Source organism: Colobus angolensis, unplaced genomic scaffold (genome assembly GCF_000951035.1).
Source record: "Colobus angolensis palliatus isolate OR3802 unplaced genomic scaffold, Cang.pa_1.0 Scaffold306, whole genome shotgun sequence".
In the NCBI taxonomy this organism is placed as follows: domain Eukaryota; kingdom Metazoa; phylum Chordata; class Mammalia; order Primates; family Cercopithecidae; genus Colobus; species Colobus angolensis.
In genome coordinates this window covers 2,278,156-2,292,515 of record NW_012116333.1, presented here as the reverse complement: position 1 = coordinate 2,292,515, position 14,360 = coordinate 2,278,156, and the positions used below count along the sequence as shown (strand labels likewise).

Below are 14,360 nucleotides of genomic sequence, written 5' to 3'. Positions count from 1 at the left end.
TAGAAGTAACAGAACCACAACATACTACTAAATATAGTAGCTTAAAGCATCCATCATTCTACAATATAAGTCAGCTGCAATGCTGGCAGAGTTCCTTACTAGTTATTTTTCTGTATATATTTTTATACATAGTTAAAATTATAGCATTCCTGTCATTTCTGTCCTGCTTTGCAACCCATGCTGTTACCTGGTATTAATAACCACACTTTAAAATGTCTGCAAGATAGTTATTCTTATAGATATACATAATATAAGTTACTGTTGTACCTTTAAGTTATTTTCAGGTTTCACTAATGGGAATAGTCTTGTGATGACAGCCTATATAACTAAAACATTTTAAAATATTTTTAATTATTTCCTTGGCATAGCCTCATTATTGGAAATATTGTGTTAAAGGGTGTGTTTTAACAATAATGTTGATACATGCCATCAAGTAGCTCATAAAAGGTTTATATACATTTATATGCCTACCAGTAACGTAGTAGAGATCCCATTTCATGGCATCCTTGCCAGCACTGAGCACTGTCCTTCACATTTGTCTCTTCACCTAATGTCCGAAATGACTCATGAGATCCCCTTCTGAAGCTGAGGGGAGCAACCATGTCTGAGACATATGTGATGAGACACCATGCTGTAGGTATAGGAGCCACCGCTAGCCTGCCAGGTCTTGGACATGTCCACAAGGGAGCCAATCTGCTATTTCAGTCACTTCATCTCTGACCCAAAAGGTATAGAGTCCATGCAGAGATGTATGATCGAGACAGAGTGCTGGATAGCTACATGAAGACTTTCCATTTCAGTTTCTCCCCCTTCAGACACTTTTTCTTTAGAATTAATTTTCCCTCCTTAGGTATTCAAAAGGTTCAGCAAAGGACAGAAGTTAAGAGAAACATCAGGTTACAGATCCCACCTGTGCCTTAGGGTTTGCCCGTCCACATCCTCCCTTCCCCACTGCAGCACTCTCTTTGCCATGCTTGGTCCTCAACACCCTTACTTGCTGCCAACTGCTTGGCTGGCCTGACACTCACTCCAGCCTTGCTCTGGGGCTTTATCATGCTTTCCCTCTTATCACACATCTCAGGAAGGAGTTTCAAGTGCATTTAACTTTACCAGGATTGAGACATACCCAGGCAGTGGGCTGGGTTTGCCTCAGTGTGTTCAAGTCAGACACCTCTTTAGCCAAGAAATGCTGACAGCAGGACGAAGCAGACTGGAGATAGAGACCAGTTAAGAGGCATCTTCTGCATCCTATTTCTTTTTCTGCCAAGGAAAAGGTTTGATGTTGGTGTTCCTTCATGCTCTAAAATACCTCAGTCACTTTTACTTCTTATAAATTGAATTAAGCATAAAGATACTTCATAGGAAAGCCTTGGGGGTTCTTTTTCCTCAAATACAAACAACAACAACAACAACAAACACCCTGTTCACACTAACCTGACCATGCTGAAGGCCAGGCATGACCTTGGTGAGCTGGTGTGACCTCTGCCTTTGCTGTGTTTTCCTCTGTGGTCTGGAGCAATTGCCTCACTTTCTTTTGTCTCCATCCCCAGAATACACGCTCAACATCTTCCTAGCGTAGCTGTGGCAAAAACTTGAAGACTACTCAGCTAACAGAATAAACGACTCTGAAGAGGAGAAGCCCCCAGTTAGGAGAAGACAGAGTGGCAAGCGAGATGTTCTGGAAACCAGGCTCGCCGGAGCTAGCCAAGAATCTGACTTGCTTCTCAAATTCACTTCACCTCCCTTAGCTTTAGCTCACCTGCATGTGAAAATGACTTTGGGAAATATTTGATGTGGTTTTAAAAATGTATATAGAGGAAAAAATTTAAGAAAATTACAGATTATATATTATAGACAACTAAATATTTAAGACTTTAAGACTTAAAAGGCTTACTGCCTCTACATTTCACTCGGACTAGTACATCTTGATGCCAGTAGACTGTGATGTTTGTGTAGGTATGACATACTGCCATGGTTTGCACATTTGTCCCCTCCAAACCTCATGTTGAGATTTGATCCCCAGTGTTGGAGGTGCAGCCTAATGGAAGGTCATGGGGGTGGATCCCTCATGAATGGCCTGGTGCCATCCTCTTGGTAATGAGTTCTCACTGTATTAGATCCTGTTGAAAATTGATCGTTAAAAAGAGCTTGGCACATCCCTCTTCTCTCTCTTTCTCTTCTTCTCACCAAGTGATGCCTGCTCCCCTTTGCCTTCCACCATACCTATACCCTAAAGCCCTCACCAGGAGGCGCTGGCACCTATACAGCTTGCAAGAACCATGACCCAAATAAATTTCTTTTCTTTATAAATAGCCTTAAATATTCCTTTATAGCATGCTAAGACACCTCAAGCAACTCCAATTTACACAAAAAGTTATATAGAAAAATATTCTTAAAAATACTATAGATAAGGTATAATTTTAACAAATCTTTCAGTGGTGCATAGGTAGGCAGGAAAAAGAAAACAGAGAAATGAACAGGAAAAAACAAAAAATAAAAATAAAATGGCAGACTTGTATTCTAACATTTTGATAATTACAATAAATGTAAATGATCTGCTTTATTTGTAATGACCACAAAGTAGAAACAACAAATGTTGCTCAATGCACAAATTGTTAAACAAACTCTGGTATATTTCTCTCATGCAATACTACTCAGTAATAAAGAGGAACAGACCACTGATACATGCAACAGCTTGAATGTATCTCAATGGCACTATTTCCAGCTAAAACAAAAATGCCCATCTCCAAAAGTCACATACTCTATGATTCCATGTATAGAACAGTCTCTAAATGAAAAAGTAATAGATATGAAAAACAGATTCATGATTCCCAGCATTTAAGGATGGTGGGGGAATACAGGAAGGTAGGCATAACTATAAAGTGGTAGCACAGGGATATCTTTGTGGTGATAAAATAACTGTGTATGTCGATTGTGCAGGTGGTTACCCAAATCTACATATAATACAATGACAAAGAACTATGCATACACATGTACCAGTGTCAATGTCCTGGTTCTGAAATTGTGCTATAGTTATATAAAATGTAACCATGGGGGGGGGGATATTAAGTGAAAGGTGCACAGAGTCTCTCTGTACTATTTTTGCAACTGTGAATCAATATTTTGAAATAAAAACAAACAAACAAACAAAAAAAATCTTACAGCCTAGCTGCAACAATCAATAGATCCTTATACGTCTGCCCAGTGCTGATTTATGAGGCATTATGGCAAGCTTAAAGTGAGAATCTAAAACACTGAGTCAGCCTAGAGATACAATTGAGGCACACAGTAAGGCAATTCAGGCACCTTAACCTCGACCCAGCTGGCTAATCTAAAATTACCCATTGTTGATCTTATCCTTGCAGATTCCTGTAAAAGTTGTTAAAATAAATAGAAACTGCATGAATTCTCTATGCCCCAGGTTTTCTGGAGGTAGCTGGGCACAGGTGGCAACTAGGATGGGAGAAACCTTGAACCAGTGGGTTGCTCATCGCTATTCCTGGGCATTTGCACACCTATTCCCCACCCCTGGTGGTGTGGTGGGAGTATAAAGGTTGTGGAAGCAATGTGGCTGGGTAGAGTTGGAAGGAAAAAGGGCAGGCTTGCTGCAGTGACTGCGGTTTGCATCAGGCTTTTGCTCTGGGAGGGATCTGAGGTTACGGCTAAGGATACAGCAGAGACGAGGCATGAACCGAGTGCAGCCAGACAAAGATGAACATGAAATGCGGTCAGGGCCAAGGTCTGAGCATGACCTAGGCAGAATGGCCAGGGCTCAGACGCTCATGGCCCACGAAGTCAGCTGTGTGAACAAGCTCCTAGACGCTGCAGCACTGGCTGTCACTCTCATTTTGAGTCTGCAGCCAGGTGCCATTCGCCTCTGGTCCCAGTGACTCCAGTATAGACACAGGGTATGAGTAGTTTGGTCTCCACAGTTGGCTCCCAGGGCTTCAGTTCAGCAAGAAACCCAAGGACATGCTTCTCTACTCCGTGGTGGAGCCGGCACTACCTTTACCAGTTAAGCAATTGTGTATCTTACACATCTGTAGCCAACAGCATGAATCTCTAGGGGGCAGGATTGAAGGAGGAGAAATGCTAGGAAGGGGAACTTGAACTTTAGCCTCCCCCCAGCTAACTGTGGTTCCTCTGGGGTGTGGTTAATTTTTCATGGAAGCTCATATTCTCATGGGAATCGCATAGGTTCTTATGGTTGTTTTTCTAAATTATTTGTCTTTCATTATTTTTCAGAGAGAATCTCTAAAGGAAACAATAAACAAAATGTTCAACTATAAAACTTTGCACCCTCAAAATAAATTTCATTCTAAACATTATATATAAAAAATTTATAGAATTAAGAAATGATTTCAGGAACTGCAAATACTCAGGTACAATTAGGCCCTGAATGTAAGTGCCATCTCATGCCCAAAAGCTTTCTCCAGCCCGGGGACGCTTTTGCCTCAATGACATGGATGTTCCAGTTTAGCCAAAAATATGTGCTGAGCCCAAGAGAGATTTGAGAGAAAGAGAATCAGATAGGCATCCTAGCATTGTATTTCTCTGAGTTTTCTAAACTCTGGGCTCAGTATGAACTGAGGTCATTAGAAAGCAATGTAACTGAGCCAGGTAATGTTAGCTTCCCAAAGAAATGCCTGTACAAAAATAAGTGTGAATGTTAGGCTCCCATTCCTGCAGAGAACTGATGCAGAGAATTAGGTTCCCCAGCACTCTTTTTGTATGTTTTATTAAAAAGGAATTGCCACCTTTGGTACCCATGATCCTTTAGAGAAGAACCAAATTTGATATTCAGCACTAAGAGAAAATATGTTCCAGAAATAAAAAAAAAGGTTGCAAAAGCCTGTTTCTTATTATATATCCCTGGAAAATAATATAAGCCAACATGATTGTTTGTTTTAGTTTTCTTAGTCTCAGTACAATTAGAGTAACTAAATCACTCCACATGATCACATCTATATTTTTCCCCTTTGAAGGAGTGTTGGCTAATTGTTAAAGGATGGTTGTACCCTGTGTTTAATTTTGAAGCTGTCTGTAGCCCTTTCTGGAAGGGCATGAGTACATTTAAGTGTGAGGATGTGTGTTTATCCACAAGAGCATTCCAGCTAGCTGCCCCCTTCCCCTGCAGTTCCTGCCATCATTTTTCCTTTTCTGATTCATCTTTTTACATTTCAAAGATCCTGCCGGTATTCAACACCACAGAACAGGACTCATCCAACAGCTCCAGCTGGCATATGTTAGAAGGCCCTGTCAGCTTGCAGAACCTTGCACCCCACAGAAGTCTGAAAAGGCTGCCATGCTGTCTTCAAAAGGTTCAGTCCTGTACCATGGGGACAGGATTCATGCAGGCTTTACAAGTATTTTCCACTTGGAATTCAGGCCCAGAGAGCCTCCTTAGCGTATATATATATATATATATATATATATATAGTTATGGAGGCAACCATTGTCACTGAAAGCCTCAGCAAAACTCTGGTACCAAAAGCTCTGATTTCCTGTGCATGTGGGATGGTGTCCAAAGGAGCCACATGAGTCATCGAAAGCTGAAGGTTTAGGACATGAAAATCTGTAGACTAGGCCAAGGGTCATGGGCCAGTTGAAAACCCTCAGAACGGCACACACACCCCCTTAATAGGTAAGAAGTCCACATTCATTAGAGTGACTAACTAGTTGACCCCAGAAGCTTCACCAATGGTCTCCAACCTGGAACTGTGCTGAGACTGTGGCAGGCATGAACCAGCATAACTCTGGAAGACCCTGCTCCAGTGGGATCAGGTAGCCTTGATGGCAAAAATAATCACATCGGAAATAAAATCAGAATGGGACTCAGCTGTACCCCAGAAGCAAGGTGGTACACAGGTTGGCATTGCAGGTCATCATCAACCTGGGGATGAGTAAGGAGTAATCGCCAGACATTTGACTCATCCACAGAGCATCATCTTCCTCCAGCCTGGCAATCATTTCTGAGGGGCCTCTAACTTAGTGGGCACAGCTGGGGGTCAGCTCCTCTTCTGCATTCCTCCCTCTGCCCCTCCTCTACCTGCCCCTCTCTATTTGGAGTAGAAGGTATGTGGAGGAAGGTATGTGTTTCCAGGCAAGGCACCACTAAGATTCTGAGGACAGAAGACAAAGAATGGACAAAGAGCTACCCACAGTCATAGGGACAACTATGTTGTCACTGAGTGACATTACAGAATAGGTTCATCTAAGGGTGAGCTGCAGAGACAATGAGGCTCAGCGAAGTGATGTGTGCCACGGTTGATGCAGCATTGCTCCAGGGAGAGAGAAAACCATCTGCAGCCCATGAGCACTGTGGCTTGGAACTTCCCTCTGCGTGGAACTGTGAGTGGCCACCTGCTTTTGCTGACACCCTCAGTGCTCACCCCCTTGTGGATAACAGAACCTTGATTCTCCCAAGGAACCATACTCCCCTCAATTTGGTCTATGTAGTTGGGTGGGACTGACCCTATCCCCAGAAGCTGGGTGGGTGCATCCCTCTGATCCAGCCAATGAAAACATTTGATTGGTTCTGGTATGGGCATATAATTAACCTAACTGGGGAAAATGACAGTTCGGGAAGTTTTGCTAAAGTTACCGGGATAGAGCATGTGGTGGGATTCCTGCGTGATTGACTGTCAGTCTGGAGCTGTTGGGGGCATCAGTGCCCCTGTGATGACAACGTCTACTGAGAAACGGAGCCAGACCAAGCAAAATCCTCCCTGAGAGAGGGAGAGCCGCCACTTCCTGCAGACTTACTTGTGCCTAGCGTTCCAGCCATGTCTGGAGCAAGACCATTTTTGACCTTCAGGTAGATGTGATCATGAATCCTCTTTTTTTTGCTTCAATTAGTTTGAAATAGCTTTTTACCTTGCACTGAAACACTGCTAAGAAATCCAAGTATGAACATAAAGGCTTATATGAAATATAAACAATATGAGATCAGCAGGGCTGAGATTCAGCAGATATGCACAGTTAGGACTATCCTGTTGTTGAACTATTAAACTATGCCCATTACAGTTGGTAAACAGCCACCCCAACTCCAGTGACCCACTGCTGCCTGGGTCCCCTGGACCATACCCTGGCATGCCTTGCACTTCACTGCAATCTATAAAGGGTAAGTGCCTGACACAATAAGAGCCTCTACTAGCAGCCACTATAATTAGTCTATTGAAGGTCACCAATGACTCTCATGTTACAAAGCTCAATGGTCATTTCTCAGTTCTTATCCCACTTGGCTTATCAACAACACTTGACCACTCCCCCTTGAATCACTCTACCTGGCTTCCAGGATGTCTTCCACACCTACAGTTTCTGCTACCTTTCTGGTTACTCCTTCCCTATCTCTTCAGCTGGCCCTGCCCATGTCCTTATCCTTTAAAGGTTGGTGTGCCCAGGGCACAGTCCTCTGATCTCTTTTCCATGTGCATGCATTCTCATAATCTTGCCCATTCTCATGACTTTAAACACTATTCTAAATTTATGTCTCACTTGAACCTCTCTCTTGAACTCCAAATTCATATGCCAAATAGCTCCTCAATGCCTTTGAGATGTATGATAAGCATCTCAAAATTCACATGTCCAAATCTGAGCTTCAGATAGCCACAGTGGGCCTACAGCCACTCTTCGTGTGATTATCCCCATTTAATTTTCTAATTGCTGAAGCCTAAATCCTCTGTCTTATCCGTAAGTCCTCTCTCACATACATGCACTTCCCACACTTGATTTGTCATCAGATCCCATCAAATATACCTTTAAACATGTCCAAAATGTGATCACATCACATCATCTTTGCTGTCATGTTCCTGATCCAAGCCACCATCGTCTCTCACCTGGATTACTGCAATGGCCTCCAGCAATAGCTTCCTAACTAGTCTCAGCTTCTGCCTTTGACCCGCTCCAGTCTGTTTTTGGCATAGCAGCCAGAGTGCGTCTTATCAATATGTCAGTTCACATCATCCCTCTGCTTAAACTCCTCCAATGCTTCCCATCTATTTGGAATAAAAGCCAACATGATAATCTTGCACCAACTATCTCCTGTGACCTCCCTCACCTCCACCCCAACTAACTCCCTGCACTCCAATTTTACAGGCCTCAGCCACGCCCTGCTCTTCCCTGGGTCTGACACACTTTTCTCAGTTAATTGCATAACATGTTTCTCCACTTTTTTTTTTTTTTTGACGGAGCCTTGCTCTGTTGCCTAGGCTGGAGTGTAGTGGCGCGATCTTGGCTCACTGCAACCTCTGCCTCCTGGGTTCAAGCGATTCTCCCACCTCAGTCTCCCAAGTAGCTGGGATTACAGGCGCCCACCACCATGCTTGGCTAATTTTTTGTGTTTTTGCAGAAACAGGGTTTCACTATGTTGGCCAGGCTGGTCTTGAACTCCTGACCTCATGTGATCTGCCCACGTTGGCCTCCCAAAGTGCTGAGATTACAGGAGTGAGCCACCACACCCGGCCAAGTCTTAATTCACAGATTATTTTCTTGATAAGGGCTTTGCTCGCCACCTCATCTAAGATTTCAATGCCCACCTCTATCTGCTTGGTTTTTTACACTTACACTTATAATTATCTAATATGCTTTACAGTTCACTCATTTATATTCGTTTTTGTCTGTCCTCCTCATGAGAATGTGAACTCAATAAGGACAGGGAATTTTTTTTTTCTCTATTTGCTTGTTGCTCTGTCAAGAAGCAAACACCATGTATCACAAGCTATTGATAAAGAATTTTGAAGGAATTAGTGAGACCCATTTTATGCTGATTATAAATATCTTGAATGTCATTCCTGGGGACACCCTCTTGCTTGGTCCCCACACATTCCTGGAGAAAACCAGCAGCCACCTTCTTCTGTTCTCACCCCTGACTGAAATAAAATCTACTGATCCCTAAGTGGCCTTCCAGAGAACTGGGTAGCTGGAAAGGGGACCTGGGGAAGGGACTGCAAGCAAATCATTCACTGGGAGAGACACCCCATAGCACAGATTCCTAAGTTAACGTCTGATTCGCACACCATCATGTATGAATTTAGCTGCTAAGCGTTCAGAAACTCTCATCACAGGAGGGACAGCATGGGATTGCTCACACACACTCCACACCTCTGTGCCACCTGCCCAGTCACCAAAGGCAGAGGATGGCTTCCCGCCATTTGGGTCTGAAAAAGCCACAGGGCATGTGGGACTTCAAGTCTATTCATAGAGGTTTAATTGGCAGAAGGAACTTCAGGAGTAGGATGAAGGATGAACAAGAATAGGAGAGAGAAAAATGAGGGAACCAGTCGGACATGCTCTCTGCAGGACTTCTTTAGAGTGGGATGAGGCAGAGGAGGAACATCAAAGCCAGGGCAGTGCCATGCCCAGAGAGCATGGCTACTCACCATTACCTTAGATTGAGGGGGTCCTCCGAGGCGGCTTTCCCCTTCAGGCTGGGTTGGAAAGAGCAGAAGCTACATGAAAAGGGAAGGGATAATTCCATCAGCAGAGTCAAGACCCTTCCACCTGCTGCAGAGGCATTTCCAGAGCCAGGCAGGAATCTGGGCTCATTACTGCTCCCCCAGGCTCCATCCTGCCCCCAGGTCATGAACACCAGGCCTGGGTGTACCTCTGAGGCAACCCTCAGCACTCTCTGGCATTACACACTATTGCCTTAATACCAACAATGACAACAATAAAACAATAATTACCTAGGCAGTGTGTGTGAGGTACTGCCTCTGGGCCATGCACTTGACAACATTGCCAATGTCAACAACCCTGCTGTACATTCTAGTGTGTTGCTGTGGGGACAAACGCCATCTTAATGCCAGGCTCCTTGAGCCGAGCGGGTAGTGGTTGTGGAGTTTGCATTAGGCCACCTTCACATCCTGAGCTGTGGAGGTGTAAGATTTCTAGATCAACTGTGAAAAACTTTGTTTAATGAACAGAAACCATGGGGGGAAATGAATCAAGTTTAATGGGTTGCATGTCTGCTTGTTTGGTTTGGTCTAAACTAGGCCTTGAAGATAATTTTAGGGGGCAGTCTAGCAGCAGAGTGGAAGAACCGCATGGGCAGGCTCACCTGAGTCTAAGGAGGTACGCCTAGAACTAGCACAAAAGCCTCTCTACAGTTGTTTTTCTCCATCCTAGCCCTGCCTCTTGGATGCAGTAGCGGGCCCTGAGTGCCAGTTCCACAGGGCCACTAGGAAGGCAGGGCTTGAATTTCTGAGTACAAAATAGGCTCCTAGGCTAGGGGTTGTCAAATCTCACCTCAGAACTTCCAGCCCACGGGGAGCAGCACATAACCCTCCCTCTGTTAATCAGCCTCTCTGTGGTCTATCATGATGAGGAACTGACCTTCCTTTCTGTTCTCTCTAGATTCACTACAAACCAATCTACTGATCTATAACTTTAATGGTAATAAAAACAAATAACCATAGTATTAAGAACTTACACACTGGTTTAGATTTCTTAAATTGATCCATCTGGAGAAAGATAAGTTAACTAAAACAGCAGGCTTCTCTCTTTAAGAAAAAAACATGTTCAGTGCACATGTGGGAAATCAGTTGTTTGGAATTCCTTCCAATGAAATACGAAATTGGAGCCACTAAAATTGGCAACTGGGATCAGAAAGAAAGATTAAGCCAAAAAAGTTACTTGGAAAATTAGAAAATAAAGCCAGAACATTCTGGAAGGCCCATTAAACAGCCAGTTCCTTAACTCTGTTGTAGCTGTGTAATTTTTTTTCTCGCTTCCTGTTCTATGCCACTTCAGTTCAGGAAAACGGAGCCTGCTTCCTAGGACTGAAGGAAGGGCCTTCTCTGCCTGTTCCCGTATCTCGTCTCATGACTTGGCAGTTCTGCGGGCCAGCAGTGCCTCCCTGGGCCCAGCCTGAGTGGTGCTCACTGTGGGTTGAGCGCACTTTTTCTGAGCACAGAGCTGAGTGTTCTTTGCCCGTCTGCTCTCAGTTCAGGATCAGTTTTCTCAAAAGGAGGATTTTCAAGCTCTTACCTTTTAAAGGCCTTACTCCGATCACTGTTGTAGAATACAAGAAACTTGGAATATCCATTGTGGAAGAAGATCTCCAGGGCCATGTCCTGTGAAGAGAAGCCCCTTTTAATGCTCCTGATATTTTGTGGACTAGAGATGCCCCAGGGTGACAGAGCTGCCGGAAATGGGTCACTGGGGGTTTCTGTGTCGGAAGACCCTTCCTGGGTGGTCCTTTTGAGTTCCCACGGTGGGAAGACCTTGGTGGGAGGGCAGGGGCCCCGACCACAGCTCTGAGTTCCACTGAAGCAGGAAGTAAAAGGCCCACTCCCAGGGCAAGCATGAGGCAGACATGAGAGAAAGCACCCATGCCATCCTCAGACATTTTCACTTCTGAGTTAAGGCATGGGTGAGCCAGGAGGTCACCTTAGCAGACATACTAAGGAAGCTAGTTCAGTGGGTGCAGCCGGGCAGCATCATGGGTTGACCTACAGACTTAAGCAGCGCAGGGCCCCCTGCCCAGGCCATTTTGATGTGGCCCCACTAGCATAGTAAGGTTTTTGTCAGGAGTACTTTCTTAATTCCTAAATCAAATTCACATAGTTATCTTTTCTTTTTTTTTCTCCCATCCTTGTTTCCTCTCTAACTCCCTTCTATTCCAAGCTATGTAAATAATAAACTTGGAATAAGAGATAGAGTGAGTCCCCTATAAGATAAGCCTCAGGGATGAGATGAGACCAAAGAGAGGGAATATCCAGGGCTGAAGGGAGAGTTAGGGAGAGGTGAGACCTGTACATGGAGGGAAGGATGGGGTGGGGTAAGGTTCAGACTCAGAGGTGGGTACTGCACCCAATAACAGAGTCCTGTCCTGCATCTACCTGACTGGAAGTGAGTTCTCAAAGTCCAGTTCGTTAACTCCCTTCTCTCAGAGAGAGAAGGTATCTGCAAGGATGTTGCATACCTCCTCTCCTCTGCTAGTGGACAGGAGACCCTTGGATTTTTTTTCTATAAATAGAAATATAAATAATGTGCAAAACAGGAAGTGAATGCAGAATTTGTGGAGGATACAGCTTGCCCTGGATACCTTGATTGCCAAGCTCTGCCTTTCTCCTGGGAGAATCCAGGGATGGACAAATGGTGGCCTTGCTCAAAAAGCTCTCCCTTTGGCTTCCATCACTTCAGGTGAACCAACCCTCTGGAAACAATCACCATGTACTGGGGGAAAAAGTCCCACTGACTGATACCTATCTGCTACTGTACATAACATGTAGGGTAGACAAATAATCATAGAACCATCAGGGCAGGGCTGCTGCTTCCACTATGCTCTTTCAGCTCCCTCACCCTGCAAAGGCCCTCAGGAAGCCCACGCAAAATGAGAACTAACTGTAGGCAAAAGCAGCAGAGGGAGGAAGAGTGCTCATTAGAGGGCTAGAGCAGAGCTGCTGGCACACCCTTGACAGGAGGGCAGCTGCGGCCTTTCAGAAATTCCCCTACCTTAAAGGCCTCGCTGATCTTCAGTTTCGGAGAATGATAAAGAGATCTCTTGTAGGAGGGGTCACTGGATGAATCAATGACCCACCTACAGAAAATAGATTTACAAACGAAAAATATCTAGTTCATCTAGACCAAGCACTGCTCTCTTGCTGGCCTTTGGAACTAACAGTGACCCTGCAGAGAGGGTGGGAAGAGAGCCTGCCCCTCCTGTCACGTGGTCCCCAGATCCTCTTTTCTGCCAGCTGCCCTGGAGGCCCATGGGATGGGGATGCAGCTTTGCTATTGCTGAGCTTGGGGTAATGAAGGCAAGATGTGTTTGAGGTCGCTGGGGGCCCCTGAAGTTTACCCTACTCCCTTTGCTGCTCAGGTGATGTTTCTAGAAAGTGTGATCCATCTGTGAGGTGGGATGAGAAGTGGAAGATTATGACCAGCTTCTGGCTGAGCTCTTCCTCTGAAAGGAGCCACCATCTCTGTTGCATGCCCTACTAAGCCCTTGAAGGCATGGGTGAGGCACTGAAAGACCCTGGCTGGAGCGGGCAGCTGGGAGATCCCTAAACCACTTGGGCCCAGAAACAGGGCCAAGCAGGAGCTTGGCAATAGGTGAGCACCTTGGGGAGAGAGGGGGAGAGTATGTCAGCAAGGGAGATATTACACCTGTGGGAGGGCAGGGCAGAGGACACTCTACTCCCAGTCATCAGCTCTACTGGGAGGCAATGCATCTGTCCTGCCCTGTATTCCTAAATCTCCAAGGCAGCTCTAAGCTATGTCAAGAGCAAAGCAGCGAAGTAGCTGAATCCTAAAAGACACAGTGAAAGGCCCAACAGCCAATAGCAGGGACTGGAGAGAATGGAGCAGAAGTCAGAACTCCCACCTGGGACCATAAGCCCAGGGAACTCGTGGGTGTCTCCTTAAGGGCACTGGGCTGTGCATAAGCACAAAGACGGGTCACAGCGATGTGTCTCTGGATGGCTCCTGGACCACCTGTCCCATGGTCCTGCCTCTTGCAGGCCCCAGGTGTGCCAGCACCTGGTGTGCTTACCTGCAGGAGGAAGCGAGCCTGCCGTAGCTCCCGCATGTCAGCGTAGCTGTGGCGCTGGCACGAGTAATGGTCAGTGGACCTGTCTTTGCTGCACAGGTTGAAAATGAACGGATCGCTGATGCTGAAAAGGAAACAGGCATGCAGGGCACATGTTCAGACATCAGAATGAGGACATGTGCAGGCTTCTTCCTCTTCCTGCCCTCCACCAGCCCCACCCACATTTCCAAGGACACATCAGAGAGGTGCGGTGGTCACTGCCAACCAGTGTGCTAGCCCTACTCATCTGAGAAATCCTTGTTGAGTGCTTGCCCATGTCAGCTCTGGCACTGGCCACGGACACATGAAAGCTTCCCTGCCCTGGAGGACCAGGGTAGGGTGTCAGCCTCACCAGGCCAGGGGACAGCAAGAAGATGGCACAGTTTCCAGGATGATGCTGACAAAGGGTATGAGGGTAGGGGTGAGAAGTCCCCTGGGTGAGAGTGGGGGCTGGCAGGAAGGGCTTCATGGGTCCTGTGCATGACCATAAACCATGCGCAGGAGCCCTGGTGGGTTTCTGTGGCCTCTCTTCCCTGGCTTCCCCCATGCCCAGCCTGGCCCTGTGCCAGCTACCTCTGCCCAGGCATGACAGTCTCAGCCCCACGATGCCTGCTCTGCCACACGCCTTAGTCCCTCTGCCCAGGTGTTCTTGTTTTGTATTGAATGACCTATTTCCCTGGCAGGGCTGAGAGGCTGGATGAGGTAACTCAGTCAGGTGTGGCCTGCGGCTGCCACAGGGACTGGCAGGACTCAGACCCTTCATGGCAGGATTGGGGAGTACAGAGCACTTGGCAGGGAGGTTCAAGGGAAGCCAGGTGACTGTAAGACT

The 14,360-nt window shown here is 45.9% G+C and overlaps 2 protein-coding genes across 2 annotated transcripts in view; one reads left to right on the top strand and one right to left on the bottom strand.

The window, feature by feature from the left end:
- The window catches only part of LRRC18 (leucine rich repeat containing 18), a 30,521-nt gene extending 28,211 nt beyond the window's left edge, over window positions 1-2,310 (top strand). Inside the window, exon 4 of the mRNA XM_011950356.1 lies at window positions 1,551-2,310. Within this exon, the coding sequence (XP_011805746.1) occupies window positions 1,551-1,596 (46 nt within the window). The 3' untranslated portion in view covers window positions 1,597-2,310. The remainder of the gene's footprint in view (window positions 1-1,550) is intronic.
- Window positions 1-14,360, bottom strand: part of WDFY4 (WDFY family member 4) — a 312,399-nt gene that overhangs the window by 71,630 nt on the left and 226,409 nt on the right. The window contains exons 45-47 of the mRNA XM_011950358.1: window positions 13,496-13,616; window positions 10,987-11,072; window positions 9,387-9,449 (exon numbers count right to left, since the gene is read on the bottom strand). Coding sequence (XP_011805748.1) covers window positions 9,387-9,449; window positions 10,987-11,072; window positions 13,496-13,616 — 270 coding nt within the window. The remainder of the gene's footprint in view (window positions 1-9,386; window positions 9,450-10,986; window positions 11,073-13,495; window positions 13,617-14,360) is intronic.